The 15,894-nt window shown below is 48.4% G+C and overlaps 1 protein-coding gene across 8 annotated transcripts in view; it reads right to left on the reverse strand.

Moving 5' to 3' along the window:
- The window catches only part of LARP1 (La ribonucleoprotein 1, translational regulator), a 59,252-nt gene extending 44,692 nt beyond the window's left edge, over positions 1-14,560 (reverse strand). For 3 of the 8 annotated variants that reach the window (XM_036239823.1, XM_036239826.1, XM_036239821.1), the window contains exon 1: positions 13,716-14,558. In XM_036239823.1, coding sequence (XP_036095716.1) covers positions 13,716-14,160 — 445 coding nt within the window. In that variant the 5' untranslated portion in view covers positions 14,161-14,558. Of the gene's footprint in view, positions 1-13,715 lie in introns of all 8 variants that reach the window. The other 5 variants (XM_036239824.1, XM_036239825.1, XM_036239828.1 and 2 more) reach the window with 3 other exon arrangements.
- Positions 14,561-15,894: the final 1,334 nt, after the last annotated feature.

Below are 15,894 nucleotides of genomic sequence, written 5' to 3' on the forward strand. Positions count from 1 at the left end.
TATGAGAAACTGCTGTGTAATATTAAAGATGGCCACAAATGGACACTTCTCCCATTGAAAGGTAGGACCCATGTCCCCTTCCCTCTGTAGGGTCTGTGACCTCTATCAACATAATATGGTAAAAGTGATGCTGTGACAGGCCCAGGATCTTAGGATACTGACAGTATCTTCTCCTTGTCTCTTGGAACGCTCTCTCTGAGAACCCTAATCCACTATGTAGTACTACTATTCTGAAACTACCATGCTGGAGAGGGCACTCCAGTTCAGGCTAAACTCAGCCTTTCAGCCATCTCTGCCAAGGTACCAAACATGTGAGTGAAGCTGTGGTGGGCCCTCCAGACAAGGACATCAGCTACCTTTATCACTGCCAAGTAGAAAAGAATCACTTAGCTGAGCCCTGTCCAAATGCTGACCCACAAATCACTGAATAAAATGGTTGTACTAAGTTTTGGGGTGATTTCCTTGGCAGTAATAACCAGAACTACCTTGTTGGTTTACTGTGTTTCCCCATTAGAATGTAAACTATGAAGGCAGGCCCCTTCAGTCTTATTCCCATCAGAATTCCATGGTCTAACAGTAGGCTACTCAAATAAATGTGTGAAATGAATGATCTTCACTTTGGTTGTAGCCAAGTTAGTTCCTTTCACACAAAGGTTAGGCTCAAGCCCGGGTGCTTCGCTAAATAAGCCTGAGGACTCTGAATACTCAGATGCTTGATATGGGTCAGCTTCCCATCTACTGAGACAGTTGATATTTTGACCCTGGCCTTCTCCCAAACTAGGTTCTAAACCTCAGGGCCAGAAAGTGTGTGTGTATGTGTGGGGAGGGGTGGGGGGATGGGCACACAGCTCAGCAATCATCCAGTTTAACTAGGAACTGGATATGTCAGAGTCTTCTCAGTAATATTCCTACCAAGAGATGGGCCACTACTGTCTCCACACTGCTGAGGGCACTCACAACCTTCTGGGGCAGCCCACCTTAGCCCAGCATTTTCCAGAAGCCTAGGTCAGAATGCCCCAATGCTTAGGTAGAAGAATCCCACAGCCTTGGCCAAGCTCTCGGGAATGACCCTCTAAAGCCAGTCCAATTGGGCGGAGGGAGGGGAGGAACAATCCCCATTACATGAAATCTTTCTCACCAACTGCAATCTTGATCTCCAATTTGATATATCAAACTTAATCCTAGTAAGAAAGGACCTTGAAAGTCTCCTGGCTCAACCACCTTCATTTTCAGTACAGGGAAAGGAAGTCCAAAAAGGTTCTGTAAGTGACCCAATGTGTCTTAGCAAGCAAGCCAAACAGCTGGGACTAAAAGGCTGGTCTCCAGTTTTCTTGCCCAGACTCTCTACCTTACCCCTACAGGGCTCACACCAACAATTGTACGAGGAACAGTCCTGCCTTGGAGAAGCCACTCTCCAGTGTCTGTGATCCCCAGAGAGAATTTAATGCTCCACTGGGCTCCAATGCCCCCAAAACAGGACCATGATGCACAAGGCCTCTGACCAGGACCTTTCCCCTTTCTACCCCCAAACATAAAAACATCTGCCTTAGCTGGTCTCATACCTAACAGGGTGTCTGAGCTGAAAGGAACCTTAAAGACTGAGATAAAAGACATTGTCTCCATTTCACAGATAGGTGAAGGGAGCAAAGGCTCACCGGGGCCTTACATAACCCAGTTTCCCTGGCAGCCCATCCTTTAGCACTGAGAGCTTTTTACTGCTGCTCTGGGATGGTAGGCCAAAATACCCAGAGGTGTCTTGTCTCCCCATCACACTCATTCTCCCTCAGAAAGGCAGGTTAAGGAGTTCCCTCTAGGAACTGCAATTCCTGCCCTAGGCCTAAAGTCCCTACCCTCTTCTCCCAGAGTATGCTCCTCAGCTTGCAGGCTGGGCAGACACTGTCCTCTCTCCTTTGTGCAATAAAACATTCAAAGTCTGAGTTCGTAGGCCTCATGCTTGCAGCTTCAGGCTGCATTCTGCCATTGGACAGAGGCTCAGTTTGGCCAGGTCTGCCCCGCCCCACCCCGTGACAGCCTTATGAATATACTGTGCTACTAACACATTTAAAGTATACAATTCAATGTTCTGTGGGCTTTTTTTTGTTTGTTTGTTTTTTGTATATTCAGAGTCTGGCTTTTTAAAGAGAAGCTGCAAATCTCTGGGTTTCCAGATAAATTTTCTTGATTTTAAAACATAGGTGATCACTTTAAATTGTTTTTTAATGCAAGGCCAAAATCTGTCAGTAGGCTGGACTGAGCTGGAGGAGATAAGGTGGAAAATGCCTATTTTTGACTTTTGGGATATAAACCCAATCATGGCAGTAATGTGTCTTGTTTACCCTTGAATTCTGGGGCCTGACACCTAATTCAATATTTTCTGTATGAACCCTGGCTGGTTTGGCTCAGCGGTTATAGTGTCGGCCCGCAGACAGAAAAGGGTTGCAGGTTCAATTACCAGCCCCGAATGGTCGTTTGGGAGGCAACTAATCAATGTGTCTTTCTCAGGTTGATGTTTCTCTATGTCTCCCCCCCCCCCCTCCACCCTTCCACTCTGTATAAAAATCAATAGAAAAATATCCTCAGGTGAAGATTAAAATATATATGTATTTTTTCTGAATGAACAAGTCTAGGAAAGCACTTTGCAAATTTGCAGCTGCAGGGCCACTCAAACTATTTAAATTTTATCACCACATCAAGAAACTCAGTACCTCCTGTGGCAGGTGAATACATTTGGGGGGATTGTTTAAAGTTACCAATGTCCAGAGCCAAAACCTACTAATGTTCCACCTTCTACCAGAGCTTCAACCTTAGGCCTAATGAAGCTGGTCTACTCAAATGCTTTATTTCAGAACAACTGGCATTTCTACCCACCCCAAGCTTTGATTCTCTGGACAAAATAACCTAGTTCCCTCAACCATTTCCTCCTCACAGAAATGTACATGTGTCCCACTGAGCCTCCTCCTCTGTATACTCCTGATTTCCTGTCTCCCTCCCACATTCCCTCGAAACAGCACCCCATCTCCCACACCCAGCCTTGCTCTCCCAGTGTCTAAGTTCTACCCCCTACACTCAGCTCCACTGCAGGCAAAACACAAACCAGGCTACTATTCCATCCACATAATTGGTCTCTTTCGCATATTGCTGTTAATATATATACAGAACAGGAAAAGCAAAGAGAGGACCCAGGAAGACAGAAATGCTAGCTTTAGCAACTGACCTCTGTTAGCAAACTGAAGACCTGGATCAAATTCAGGCCTCAAAAGATGATCCATCAATACTTAATAGTTATCGCTTATTATTTATTTTTTGCCGGATTCTGGCTGAGCACTCATAGTCACCTAGCTCACTTTCAACGATGATCCCAGTATGTGGGTACTCAACATAACTCCATTTACTGAAGCCCAGAAGTAACACCAACCTGCCCAAGGGCACTCAGTTGTTAAGTGGCTGCATTACCGCAAACTGCGGTTGACTGAGTCTAAAGTTCACATTCAACAACCCATTCTGCTTCTTCCTACTGAAGTGGAGTAAAAATAGAACTGGAGTAGGAACCAACAGGCTTGGGTTCAAGTCTCTGCCTTGCTTTAAACTGGCTGATTTTGAGCAACTCCTATTTCCTTTCTGGGCCTTTAGTACCTAAATTGTGAAATGTTCAGATTTAATGATCTCCGGGGTCTCTACCAGCTCTATACTCCTTCCTCTCTGATGGGAGAAGGACATCCAAGCCCCTTGAGGGCACAGCAATGGGGACAGAGTTAACAACTGGACACGGGGCTGCAGAAGCCTGACTCTATTTGCCCTGCATGGGCAAATGCAAACTCACTGTTCTCAGCACAGGTGTAGAACAGCTGAATTCAGCCTAGGGGAGATAGCTCTGATATGAAGGAAACCTCATATACATGGCTGCCTGTGTAAGAACCTACAGGGCCAAGCTGCACAGTGGCTGGTAGTGGGTAGCCTAGATGTGTGCCTAGCCTAGATGTGGGCCTAGGAGTCCTGCCACACGGGTGCCTCCTCTGGTGGAAGTAGAAACCGCCACCTGGAGGCCTGCCTGCCTGCCACTGCTTCCAGGGCCATCTCCTCTTCTTGCCTAGCCAGCTGCAGCAGGCACAAGCAGGCTGCGGGAATCTAAGCTCAAGCATGAGCTCAGCCTAGGCCAGTCCTTCAGCAACTGTGCTTCTTCTGGCAACTGAGATGCATTACAACTAATCTGGCCTTCTGAAAGGTCAGAGAAATCCCATAAACCAGAGCTGCTCCCTACCCCTAAAGGATGACAGCTGATAACTGCCCAAGATCTACAATTCAGGAATGACTTGGAAGCCTGTTCCCTTTTATAATCTGGGAACATTGCCCCAAAAGTTCAGAAAGGAAACCCCAAACCATCTATTCTTAAATTAAGAGGTTCTGCCACATGGCCAGAGTAATCTTTCAAAAGGAAAAATATCTGACTATGCTACTTCCTCACTTAAAATCTTCAATGGCTCTTAACTGTCTTCCTGTTTAAATTAGAATTTACCTTTTTAATCATCTACACTACAACCACAGGGAATTACTCAGTTCCCTGAACTCCAGGGCCTTTCCTCTATCAAGAATAACTCTCTGCAGGCCTTTTCTCAAATAATTCCTACCCATCCATCCTTATTTCAGCTTAGTCATCACTTCCCCTAGAAAGACTTCTCTTACTTACAATTGGATGCCCCTGCTATACTCCCAAAGAACCCCATACCTTTCTTACACAGCACCTTCCATACTGGACTGTGAGTACATGTGTTCCTTGCCAACACAGAATTTTATTATTCACTGTGGCATTCTGTATGCCAGACTCAAAATGTGCTGAATACTGCTGTTAAAGTATGAGATTCATCCATTCATTCACAAATTAAATGTTCACCAAGCTGCCTACTATGTGCCTGGCAAGTTGTAGGTGCTGGGAATACAGCAGTGGTCACATGCCAAAGCCTCGGAACCAATGGTGATAATAGCCAAGAAGAAAAATGAAGCAGGGTAAGAGATGGGGCTGCGCAGTATGGGGAGGCAGAGTGCTATTTTATAAGGATGGTCTGGCAAGACCTCGCCATCACAGTGATATCTGAATAGGAACCAGAAGTAAGGGTGTGAGCTATGTGGCTATCTGGGGGAAAGAGCATTCCAGAACAAAAGCCAAGAAGCAGAAGAGTGCATAATGTGCCTCAGGAAAAGCAATGTGGTTGGGAAGGAAAAGTGGTGAAAAATATCAGAGTGTGGGGAGAAGGGTGATGTGGGGAGCCAGATCAAGTACAGTCTTAGAGGACATGCTAAGATCTCTGGATTTTATTTCCCTATGAGCAGCCATAAGAGCGTTTTGAGCAAGCATGACAGGAGACCAGTTAGGGGGCTGCAGCAACAATCTAGGTGAGAAGCAATGTTGTGTGGTTCAGGCTGGCAATAGAGGAGGTAGTTAAGAAGCATTGAGCTTTGGATGCAGTTTTAGAAGCCAAAGTTTTAGAATCAGACGTGAGGTAACAGAGAAATAGAGAAAGTCAAGGATGAGCCCAAGGTTTAGTCTAAGAAATCATAAGGACAGAGTTGCTTATTAACCTCTCCCGAGTCTCCCTTTTCTCCTCTGTGAAGTGGGTATAAAAAGCTTACCTGCTGAGATTACATGGGACAGAACATGGAAAACACCCAGTAAATGGTAACTACAATAACACCATGATTAATATGAGAGTTATTAGGAGCTTCAATAAGCTGGTGTATGTGACAAGGAAAGCCAAAACCATACAGAACCCTGTTGGACCATTCATCCAAGCAACTGCCAGCCACTGTGGGACTTGAATTCCTAAGAGGCTTACAACTTAATTTTAAAGCAAGAAAAAAGGCTACCTCGAGTAGCATTATGTCTGGAGGGTAAGGTAGTTAACACCACAATTTTGGAAGGGTATTACAAAGCACCCTATTATCAAGGCTTCTAATAGAAGAGTCACCTGAGTTTACTAACAGTACCCCAAACTGAGATGGGAAAGCTCTTCACCATACATGACATTCATACATTAAGCTTTACAAAATTCATCAATCAAGGTCCACACTCCTCAATGCTTCCCCCTATCTCCCCCGGGCTTTGCCAGTCCAAGGTGAGCCAAAAGAAAAAAAAAAGGTACCACGTCAAGACTGTCCTGATTCTGGGAAACTCCCTCAGGGAGATACCCTAATTTATCTGCCACAAGAAGTTGGCCATTTGGTCCTGGTAACTATTACAAATAACACTATTTAAAAATTAAGCTAACTCCTGATTATCTATCCTCACTTAGGAAAGGCATGGATAACCCCTCAGAACAAGTTATTACCTCTAACTTATATCTAGCATTGGAATGCATCTTCTGGATTATAAACCTCTTACATATGTGCGGGACATTTTGTTTTACTTTTTATTGATTTTAGAGGAAGGGAAGAACATCGATTGGTTGCCTCTCACATGCGCTCTGACTGGGGAGTGAACCCACAACCTAGGTATGTGCCCTGATTGGGAATCAAACCCGCCACCTTTTGGTGTACTGGACAATGCTACAACCAACTGAGCCACATTGGCCAGGGCTTGTGTGGGACATTTTAACTTATGAACTGGGCTACTCCCATACTCATTATCAATTTGATTCTTAAAACAACCTCAGCATAAGGGTTAGTCCCATTCTGTGAATAAGAAAAACAGAGGTGACATAAGCAAGGCCACTAAATGAGAGCAGAGAGACGTACTCTGCCCATGGTCTTCTTCTTTTTAAAAAAATATGTTTTTACTGATTTTTAGACAGAGGAAGATAGAGATAGAAACATCAGTTAGAGAGAAACATTGATTAGCTGCCTTCTGCATGCCCCAGCTGGGGATTGAGCCCACAATCCAGGCATGTGCCCTGACTGGAATGGAACCGGCAACCTCTTGGTCCATGGGTCAACACTCAAACACTGAGCCACAGCGGCTGGGGACTATGCCCATGTTCTGAATTAAATCCCATCACCTACCCCCTCTGCTCCTTCATCTCACTGCTTCCTATACTTTTCATTAGCCAGGTATCAAAACCTGTTTCCTATGATGAACCCCCAGCAAGGTAAGGCTGTCCTTTCCTGGCCACTCCCTTAGGTCATTCTGGACCAGCCAGGGAGGTTTGTGAACCCAGATTGAGGCACCTATGAGTGAGCCTTCTTGAGGCCCCAAAACTCTAATTACCCCCTTTGAGCTTGCCTTGGATTTTGCAAACAAGGGCACTCCCATCTGCCAAGCTCTCCATTTTAAAAAGGTTTTTGTGGTTTCAGGCCTGCTCTGCCTCTTCTCCCTACCCACCTCCCAAAGGGAGGGAAATAGTGCTGAGCTGAGTAACAGCTATAAAACACTCTTGCCTAGGTCCCAGTGCAAATGGAATGGGTCAGCAGAGACTCTGCTTCTCGGGAGGGTCAGGGTTCAAGACAGATGAGACTACCCACCACCTCCCAAGGGCCTGGAACCACCTCCTAACCACGCCTAACCTCTTCCTCCCTAGCAGGAACTCCGCTCACAGCTAGTATAAACCTCAAACTCCCTGTCCAGAAGGAAAATGGGCAGGGGCAGGGGCAGGGGAGCTGAAGGTTGTGAGTTAAGACCTCCCCCCACGACCTCTTCCCTTAGGGAGGGTGTCCTAATTGTGTGCATTCTTGAGAAGAGGAGAAAGTGATTTCAACTACAGAAAAAGAGCTTTAAGTCTTCATTTATCTAGGCTAACCCAGCAGTTCTTAACCAGAAGTGTATAATATAACCAGTAGGAGTTTAAAACAAACAAAAACCAATCATAATACCATTATCACCCCTGACAAATAACTTTTTAATACAATACAAAGTGACCAGATTTCCTCAAGGTCACCAAAATATCTTATAACTGGTTTGTTCAAAATCAGGATCCTAACAAGATCCACACATTACACCTGATTGATATCTCAATTCTTTTCATCTGTAACAGTTCCCTTTTTTTAAAATGCCATTTACTGCCCTGACTGGTTTGACTCAGCTTTTAGTGTCAGTCTGTGGACCGAAAGGCCATGGGTTCGATTTCGGGTCAAGGTCACATGCCTGGGTTGCAGGTTTAATCCTTGACCCTGATCAGGGTCATGTGGGAGGCAACCAACTGATATTTCCCTCTCACATTGATGTTCCTCTTCCCTCCCACCCTCTTTCACTGTATCTAAAAATCAATGGAAAAAATATCCTTGTGTGAGGATTAACCAAAATAGACAGACAGACAGAGATAGATAAAAATAAAAAATGCCATTTATTGACTGGTAAAATAATCTGTGCTGTAGAATTCCATACATTCAGGAATAGGACAACTGGTACCTCACAGTCAATCAATGTGTTCCTCTATGCCCACAGATCTGTGGTTCTATTAGGTTTGGGTTCAATTTTTATTTGGTGAGGTAAATTCTCATGGACACTGCTGTGTACTTTCCTCTTTTTTTTTTTTTATCCTCACCCAAGGACTTTTTTTTTTTTTTTTTTTTTTTTGCATTTATCTTCAGATAGAGCGGGAGGAGAAACATGATGTGAGAGAGACACACTGAATGGCTGCCACCCACAGGATCCAAACCAGGGCTGGGGACAAATTGCAACCAAGGTACGTGCCCTTAGAGGGAACTGAACGCGGACTTTCTGGTCTGCGGACTGATGCTCTAACCCAGTGGTTCCAACCTTCCTAATCCCGTGACCCTTTAATATAGTTCATGTTGTGGTGACCTCCAACCATAGAATTATTTTCGTTGCTACTTCATAACTGTAATTTTGCTACTGTTATGTCTTAGGCGACCCCTGTGAAAGGGTCGTTCGACTCCCCCAAAGGGGTCGCGACCTATAGGTTGAGAACCGTTGCAACCACTGAGCCAAACTGGCCAGTACTTTCTACTATAGCATTATAAGGCACATAATGTCTGTTTTTTCACAATGTCTGATATGCATCCCCAAGTGAACAGCCTAGGCTCCCGAAGCCAGAGGAGTCACGCTAGCCCTCAAAAGTTTGGATTCAAAACTGGAGTTTTACCCACTACAGCAGATATAAACACACGTCTTTTAAAAGAAAGAGCTCTATTTTGGTTTCTTTCTCTTGTGGGGAGAGGGTTTATTTTAAAAGTGTTTTTGATACGAAAAAAACTTTGGACCACATTTAGACCTAACCCAATTCCATCATTTTACAGAACAGAAAAGGCATGGGGGTTGCTGGTTTCCACAATGCTGGTCCCAAGCAAAATCAGAAGCGGAAGAAACAGATCCTAATAATGGTGATCATTTATTATAAAAAATTTAAAACAGTAATTATTAAATAGGCAGCATTTAATAGATGCTCTGTGCTTGGCACTATGCTAAAGGTTTTATAAATATCACCTTCTTTAATTCCCATAACTTTCTGAAATAGTAACTATCATTATTCTTATTTTGAGAGTAACAGCTCAGAAAGGCTGATTAACTCACCCAAGATTGCACAGCAAGTTAAACGCAAAGCTGGATATATACAAATACAGATTCATTATGTTGTACAACTGAAACTAATATAATATTATATGGCAATTATATCTCAATAAAGAAAAAACAGCAGCAGCTCAAGAAGCAAAGCTGAGGTTCAAAAGAGCAGACTAAATGATTCCAGGGCAAAGTTCTTACTTGTATCCAGTCTATTTCTAGTGGTGGGGAAGGAGGAACCAGGGGCTGAAGTAGGTCTGAGGCTATGAAGTGTTCATACAGTGAAGACTGATGGCCAGATCCATAAATACCCCACCTAGTACAACTGGGGTGGGGGTGGGGGTCCTGCAGAAGGGCCTAACCCCAGGAAGGACAGTAAAAAAACAGAGTAGAGATTTATTTGAGGCCAGTACAGTGGGGCGGAGGATCCCTGGGGTTGTCATGGGTTAGCCAAGATTATAACCCTCTTTTATTTTGTGCCATCAGTTAGCTATACTTCAAAGGGACACAGAAAAAAGTGATGCCCAGAACATAAACACTCAAGTCTCAGACCCTGCCCCCAACTTTCCTTTAAAGAGAAATCAAGAAAACGATTGCAGCACTGATTAGTTTTAAGTCAGAGGTGCTACACAACCAAACCCACACTGGGATGAATGTAAGCTTATAGTGATGATACACTCAAAGTCTCAACCCACTGCATGTGCACTCAGCCACAGTAAACTTCTACTTCAGTCAAAATGGCTTTCCCCACAGCCCTAACAGCACATGTGCACTCTCCCAAAAGGTAATCTTAATGAAAGGCAAATAAGTTAAAACGTATTTTTAAAACAGTCATCATACCACATTCCAAAGCAAAATTAACCAATTTTGGGGGTAACAAACATTTAAGATTATCCATATCATGATCTTTTTGTCTGTGAACAAGCAAAAGTCCATTTTTAAGGAGATGATGCCATATATTTCATGGAGTATTAATACAATACCAGAAAAGGAAAATAGTACTGCATTCTCCAACCCTTTTTACAGGTGGAAAAAAAGGAGACCCAGAAAAAGTCCGGTAAAGTCCCATAGTCTCAGTCTTCCAGACATGGTGTAACAGCTTCCATGTGCCAGACACTGGGCTAGATGCTTTACACACTATCACAGTGATTGCTCACAACAGCCCCAAGAGGCAGATAAATCATAATTTAATCCCTAGTCTACAAATGGGGTAGCTAAGGCACAGAATGGTTTAGGAACTTGTCCAAGGAGGCACAGCTAGCAAATAGTAAGAGTTGGCATTTGAACCCCTGCAATTTTGACCCCAGAACCTTTGCTATATATCATTTCTTCATTTAACTAAGATGTCCCGTGCCCGCCGGTGTAGCTCGATGGTTGAGCATTCACCCACGCAACAAGATGATGCTGGTTGGATTCCTGATCAGGGCACATGACCAGGCTGTGGGCCCAATCCCAGTGGGGGGCATGCAGGAGGCAGCCAACTGATGTTCTCGCTCATCGATGTCTCTCTCTCTCTCTCTCTAAAAAAATCAATAAAAAAAACAATTAAAAAAAAATGTCCCATGTCTCCTGTACTTAAACAGTGTGGCTAAGCTAAGGGAAAAAATTGTCAATGTTTTCAAAATATTCTAAGGGAGGGAAACATAAAAAGCCAAAATGCAAATCCCAAGATTTTAAACTACAAATGTAATACATGAAAGCTTAAACCAGAAAAGAGAACCCCACAAACAAGAGGGAAATATCGAAAAACATCTTTCATTACTAGTTACTGCATGTGTCCCTTAAAGAACTAAAACACTAGCATCTGAGCCAAAAGGAGGGCTAAAAATAGGCATTTGCAGCAAGCTTTGGAAAGCTTTTAGCTTGCTTATGAGGCACTCATTTCTGTAGACTCCCAAAAACACATGCATCACAGAATTCCCAAAGACCACACTGCCACTCCAGTGGTGTCACATTTAAATTTGTCCAAGCTGCAAATAAAATCAGGGCTGGAAAAGGGCCTCAGAGATCCATGTAGACTCTAAAGAAAAACCTTACCAGAAAGACAAATCAATGACAAAATTCTCCCTCAAAAAGGATCCAAGCCCAAACAGAAGCTACTGAATTAATTCAGTCTGTCAAAGACTATTCCAAAGGTTCAAAACCAACCAGTAGACAAGACACTTTCTTGCCCTAAGATTCCAGAAAAACAAGAACAGAGTAAATGTACTCCACTTAGAATTTTGCTTTAGACACTTAAAGCAAGTTGGCTCTTCCCACTAGGAGGAAAAGGTGAGATGCCAGCCAAACTGTCTTCTTCCCACCATCAATAACCCCAATGACGCACCCTATCAAGGGCCCCTAGACTTGCACAAAATGCCAGCTCAGGCACCCAATACCACCTGATGTCATGGCTGATTTAAAACCCACAAGGCAGGTTCACCATTGGCTAAGCAGCAGCGGCGGCGGCAGCAGCAGCAGCCAGGGTGAGTAGCCCCATTTAAACTTCTGAGGAGTGCTCTCTCCTGGGGATGATTATACCCCTTTGAGTTTAAAGAGGGGGAAAGACCAAAGAGTGTCTTAAAGTTTCTTTCCCTCCCTCTGTGGGTGGATCAGGAGGGATATGCAAGAAAATGGAGGTTTCAGCACTGCCCTTTGCATAAGAGGGCTCTGGAAGGGAAAGGGGGGAAGGGCAAAAGGAAGAGAACATGGTTTGAGGTACTTTAGTAACCCCCAAATGTATCCTCCTCCAAATGAAGCAACCTTAAAAGAAATAAAAATTGCAACACGCCGTTTTCAGAATTAGCTATTCTGGTTTTCCTGAGACTGCGAGTAATTCTACTCCCTTGAATGTGAAAGCATTAAGATCCCCCTTCAACTTTCCCCATTTTGATGGTTTAAACCAGTCAGCCTCAACCAGAGACTGCAGAAGGGGAGGAGTTTTGAAAAAGCACTAAGGCTATGGCCAGAGGCAATCATTCTAGCTACAATCGGGTTTTGATACTGGCCAACTTCAAAAGGACCCCAAACCAAAGGATCCAGATGCATTATGCCCCAACGCGCCAGCAAAGAGAGCTCAGAGGGCGCGCTCCCAAACCAAGCCGACAGTCTATTCTCGGCAAAGGGAGGCCCAGACGAGCCTCCATATTCTGCACCACCTCTCTCCACACGCTGACACGGATCCTTTAGGATTCTCTGCACCCCTACCTCCCCAAGGACCAGGCACAAAAGGACCGAAAAATCGAGCATGAGAGACAGCGCGGGGAGCGCTGGTCGGCAACCACATGCCGCTCCCCGCGCGGGAAGGCACCACGTTGTCCGGGCTGCGGAGGAATGCCGGGAAGGGGGGCCGCGCACTCACACTCGCGCACACGCACACTCCCGACCGCGCCTCCGGCCCGCACCCGCCTTCCACCCCTAACGCGGCAGCGGGCGCCGAACGCACAGGCCGAGCGGCCGCGAGCAGCCCGTGGGCCGCGGCGCATGGCGCCCAACTGTCACCCGACCGCCCAGCCCGGCCACTCCCTCCCCCGCCGCCACACACCCCTCGTGCCGCCGCAAGCCCCCTTACTCGTCTCACATTTTCCGCCAACCCCTTAACTGGATTTCCTACGCTCGCCATCCGGCTCCCTCTCAAGGCGGAAGGTCCCTGGGATCGGGGAGGGAAACCACCGAATTCAATGACACGTTGGGTTTCCTCTTCTCCCCATTCTCTCCGTAACCGACCCCTCAACCCGTCACCAATGGTGATTCTACCGCCTAATATCGTCTACTCGAGAACAAAAGTTGTGAACTTTTAAACCCCGAACCCATCGCCGGCCGCTTTGCTGCCCATGACATATGCTCATGAAACATTTACAACATGGGACGATCGCAACGCTACCAAAACGGGGAGCGTGGGGCGGAGTGGGAAGCGGGGGCAGCCCGAGGAAGTTGTAGGCTGGAAACCGCCTCTCGCACCAACACGCGGTGGGGGAGAGGGCCCTTTGCACCGAAACCAGCGCCCACCCGCTCCCGGCGAGCTAGGCCGGGACCACGCCGTTGCCCACTAACCGCTGCGGCCCAGGCGGTCGCCGGGGCCGCCTGGAGGCCGGGCCCTCCGGCAGGGGCAGGTTCCCGATGTGTCTGGGGGAGTGTTTGGCGACTTCAATTAGCCAGGAAGCAATTTTAAAAAAATCCCGAGTCACCACGACCAGCAGCAGACCCCAGGGCCCTGGAGGCCGCTGGGGGAGGGGACGCCTATGTCCCCGGAAGAGGCCCCGGACCCGGGATAGCAAGCAGGGAGACCCACCTGGAAGGGACTGTCCGTTCACAGTGGCCAGGGCCGGCGGCAGCGCGTTCTTAGTCCACGGGTTCACCTTGGGCGGAGGGGCCTCCACGAAGTCTCGGCGGCCGGCGCCCGCGGCTCCGGCCACTCCTCCGCCAGCGCCCGGCTCGCCGCCGCCGCCCTCCTCTCCGTCGCTGAAGGCCAGGCCCTCGGCGCCGGGCGGCTGAGGAGGCCGCGGGCTCTCGCGCTCCAGCTGCCCGCTGCCCTCCTTGTGTGGCTTGGCGCAGGGCGGCCGAGGTCTGCGGCCACCGCCGTCCGGCTCCCCCCCTCCGACGTCGTTCGCCCCGGGTTCGCCCTTGCCCTCGGGCGGCGGCGGCGGCGGCGGCTTCTTCCTCACCAGCCCCCCGTGCTCTTCGGCCTGCAAGAGCGGAGCGCCTGCCGGCAGCAGCGGCTCCACCTGAGTGGCCATCTGCGCGCCCGCCCCCCCGGAGAAGCCGGGCGCGCCAGAGGCGGCCTCCCCCGCCTCGAACTTGGCTCTCAGAGCGCCCGCGACGCCTTCCTCCGGGGCGCTGGGCCCCAGTCCCTGCGGAGAAGGGTTGGGGTTCACGCTAGGCGCGGCCTCCCTCCCGGTCGGATGCAGCCTCCGTAGATCCGAGGCCCACAGGCGGGGCGGGGGGGGGAGGAAGGCCCCCCACTCTGCGGTCCAGGCCTCCTTGGCGCGCGTCCCCCCCCGCCCGTTCCTCGCAGGGCACCCCACCCGGAGCCTGGCTGGCTTCTCGTCCCGTTCCTCCCTCCCCCCCGCCGCCGGGGCGGCCCGGGCTTCCCGGCTCGGGGGCTGCAGCAATATGGACGGACGGGGGAGAGGCGCGGCGAGCCCAGCCGACCACGCGATCCGCGGCAGGCGGCGGGCGGGCGCGCGCCTCACGACGCGGCGGGCGAGGGGAGGGACGGCGCAGCGGGGGCGCGCCCGCTGGGGCTGACCCTGGGCGACGGGCGGGCGGGCGAAGGAGGCGGGAGCGCGCGCGCACGGCCTCACGGGCCCGCCCCTCGCCCCGCCCCTCGCCTCCGATTCTTCGGAGCACCTCCCAGGCTAGGGGGTGAGGGGTGCCCAGACCCGACGGGGGCGAGCACGTGCCTGATGCAATTCGGAAGGGAGGGGGCAAGAAGAGAGGCTGGAGAAACAGGGGGGCGGGTGAAAAGGGGAGGTGTCTTAAAGGGCCGACGCTTGAGAGCGGCCGCAGGTGGAGCACATGGGAGCGGGCCACGCGGCTGGCCCGGCCTGCTCTCGCTCCTTAGGTTGGGTGTGCCAGTTTGGGAAAAAGGAACCATTAATGTCACCTTCGACTTACAGGATGATGGAGGAGGGTGCCCACCCACCCAGAATACGCGCCGAGACCGCCGGTTCCCTAGCACCCCACGGGCCTGGCCCCTCCAGGCCCCGCCCCAGTGACCTTGGGCGAGCCGTCCTCACCTCTGCGGGCTGTGTTGGGCTCCTCCCCGCCGACCCCGGGGACACTGCCCCGAGGTGGGTTTGTCGCTGGGGCAGGAATGCGGGTCCTTAACCCTTAGAGGCAGGGGGCGCCTAGAAAGTGGGAACTGAATAACCGGCAGCGCCCAACCCAGGCAAACCCCCGAAACTGGGTTTTTATGGACAGGAAATGTCTTTTCTTTCAAGTGGATTTCGTTTTTTCTAAAGAATTGCTTTGGGCAGAGTTGAACCAACTCCTGATTGAGACGCCGGAGGTCTGCGATTTTATCCTGGCCCTGGTGCTGCCCCTTACCAATTCTGCAGCAGTCACTAACTCAGTGGACCTCAGTTTTCCTATTGTAAAACAAAGAAGTGGTGTAAGACAGTGGTTTCAAACTTCAGTGCACACTCAATTCAATAAATATTTACTGACCTCGTACTGTGGGGGCCTTTGGGTTCTAGGAAACTGGGGTTTGGCAATAAACCAAACTAACAAAGTCCCTATCTTCATGGAATTTACATTCTAATGTGGAGAAAGAGTCAATAAACAAATTATGTGATGAACAAGTTCTGTCTAGTATCTATGAAAACAATAATGACTACAGTAATAGGTTACACCAGTGGTTCTCAACCTTCCAAATGCCACAACCCTTGAATACAATTCCTCATGTTGTGGTGACCCTCAACCATAAAATTATTTTCGTTGCTACTTCATAACTGTAATTGTGCTACTGT

Source organism: Molossus molossus, unplaced genomic scaffold (assembly GCF_014108415.1).
Source record: "Molossus molossus isolate mMolMol1 unplaced genomic scaffold, mMolMol1.p scaffold_m16_p_4, whole genome shotgun sequence".
NCBI lineage: Eukaryota > Metazoa > Chordata > Mammalia > Chiroptera > Molossidae > Molossus > Molossus molossus.